Genomic DNA, 1365 nt, shown 5'->3' on the forward strand with positions numbered 1-1365 from the left:
ACGCACAAATGAAAATGGGGAAATGATCAGTACTTGATTTCTGTCCCCAGTTTTTTCATTCCCATCACATATGTAGATAGTACTTAAAACCACCAGTAACTGAAAAAAAATTTTTTTGTGTGTGTTGAGAACAAACTCTTTCACATCATAGTGGGTCGTTAAGCGCAGTCTGCAGATGACTTTGGCATAATTGCTACCCAGGTGACAGGGTGACACCTGGGCTGGTGTTTTTAGAAAGGCCTCGAAGCCAGGTCTGTTCCAAAGTTCAGAGCAGTTTCCTTTCTCAGACACCAGAAGCCACCTTTGGGCACCAGAATTTGGAGGACTCTGGTTTGCTTGAATGTCTCCCAGCCCCACAGGGCCAGCCTCTGGCAGTGAGACTGTGCCATGCTGCAGGGAACCAGGTGCTGGCAGGTGGCTTTGGTGGCCTGTGGCTTCCTGGACGCTTGTCCCGTGGTGTGGGAACCATCTTCCTTCTTCCCCTTGGCTGGGTTGGGCGAGCCAGGATGCCATGGACAGTGGGGCCTGAATCTAGCGTCCAGTTGTAAATTTTCCATCCAGAAGCACAGTATTCTTATTTCACTGCTTGTTCTTTGTTGAGTCGTGAGCTTGGCACACAATCTAATCTTTAAGCAACAATTTGCCTTAAGTATTTTTTTGTCTTTTAAAAATATTTTTATGAGCCAGAAATATAGCTCAGTGGCACAGCACTTGCCAGGCAAGTGTGAGGTCCTGAGTTCAATTCCCAGTACCAAAAAATCCCACAGCTTTCCATTAGTGCGTATTTGCTACACAGAATGATCACATGCATCACAGGGAATTTGGGCCGGTACAAAGTGCGTCTGAACTCTGTTTTCCCATTCCCCTCCCCTCAACCCTTCCTCCCCTCAACATTTACCGAAAGTGTTTTTTTGTTTTTTTCCCTCCCATTAAATAATACATTCTAAATATAGCAATTTGTGTTTTACCAGAGAGTGTGTTCAGTGCAGAGCCTTCAATAAAGGAGAGAAGAAAGACCGGTGCGCACAGGAGTGCTCTCATTTCAACCTCACCAAGGTGGAAAGCCGGGAGAAGCTGCCGGAGCCCGTGCAGGTGGACCCGCTGTCGCACTGCAAGGAGAAGGATGTGGATGACTGCTGGTTCTACTTCACCTACTCGGTGAATGGGAACAATGAAGCCATTGTGCATGTTGTGGAGACTCCAGGTAGTGCTCGGGGAGCATCGGCACTCCTTCGTGCCTTGTGTCTGCGCTTCGGGCCTGTGGTCAGGGTTCATGAGACCCAGAAAGATACCTCAGCTCTGGTGCTACATTAGGCACAAGCTGGAGAATTTTTCTTCTCTCATAGATTAAAATAACATTTAAAA

The 1365-nt window shown here is 47.2% G+C and overlaps 1 protein-coding gene across 5 annotated transcripts in view; it reads left to right on the plus strand.

Annotated features, from left to right (window-relative positions):
* Positions 1 to 1365, plus strand: part of Itgb1 (integrin subunit beta 1) — a 53517-nt gene that overhangs the window by 38738 nt on the left and 13414 nt on the right. For all 5 annotated transcript variants that reach the window (XM_023701905.1, XM_023701906.1, XM_023701903.1 and 2 more), the window contains one exon: positions 972 to 1204. In XM_023701905.1, coding sequence (XP_023557673.1) covers positions 972 to 1204 — 233 coding nt within the window. The remainder of the gene's footprint in view (positions 1 to 971; positions 1205 to 1365) is intronic.

This window comes from Octodon degus, unplaced genomic scaffold (assembly GCF_000260255.1).
Source record: "Octodon degus isolate 3935 unplaced genomic scaffold, OctDeg1.0 scaffold00144, whole genome shotgun sequence".
NCBI lineage: Eukaryota > Metazoa > Chordata > Mammalia > Rodentia > Octodontidae > Octodon > Octodon degus.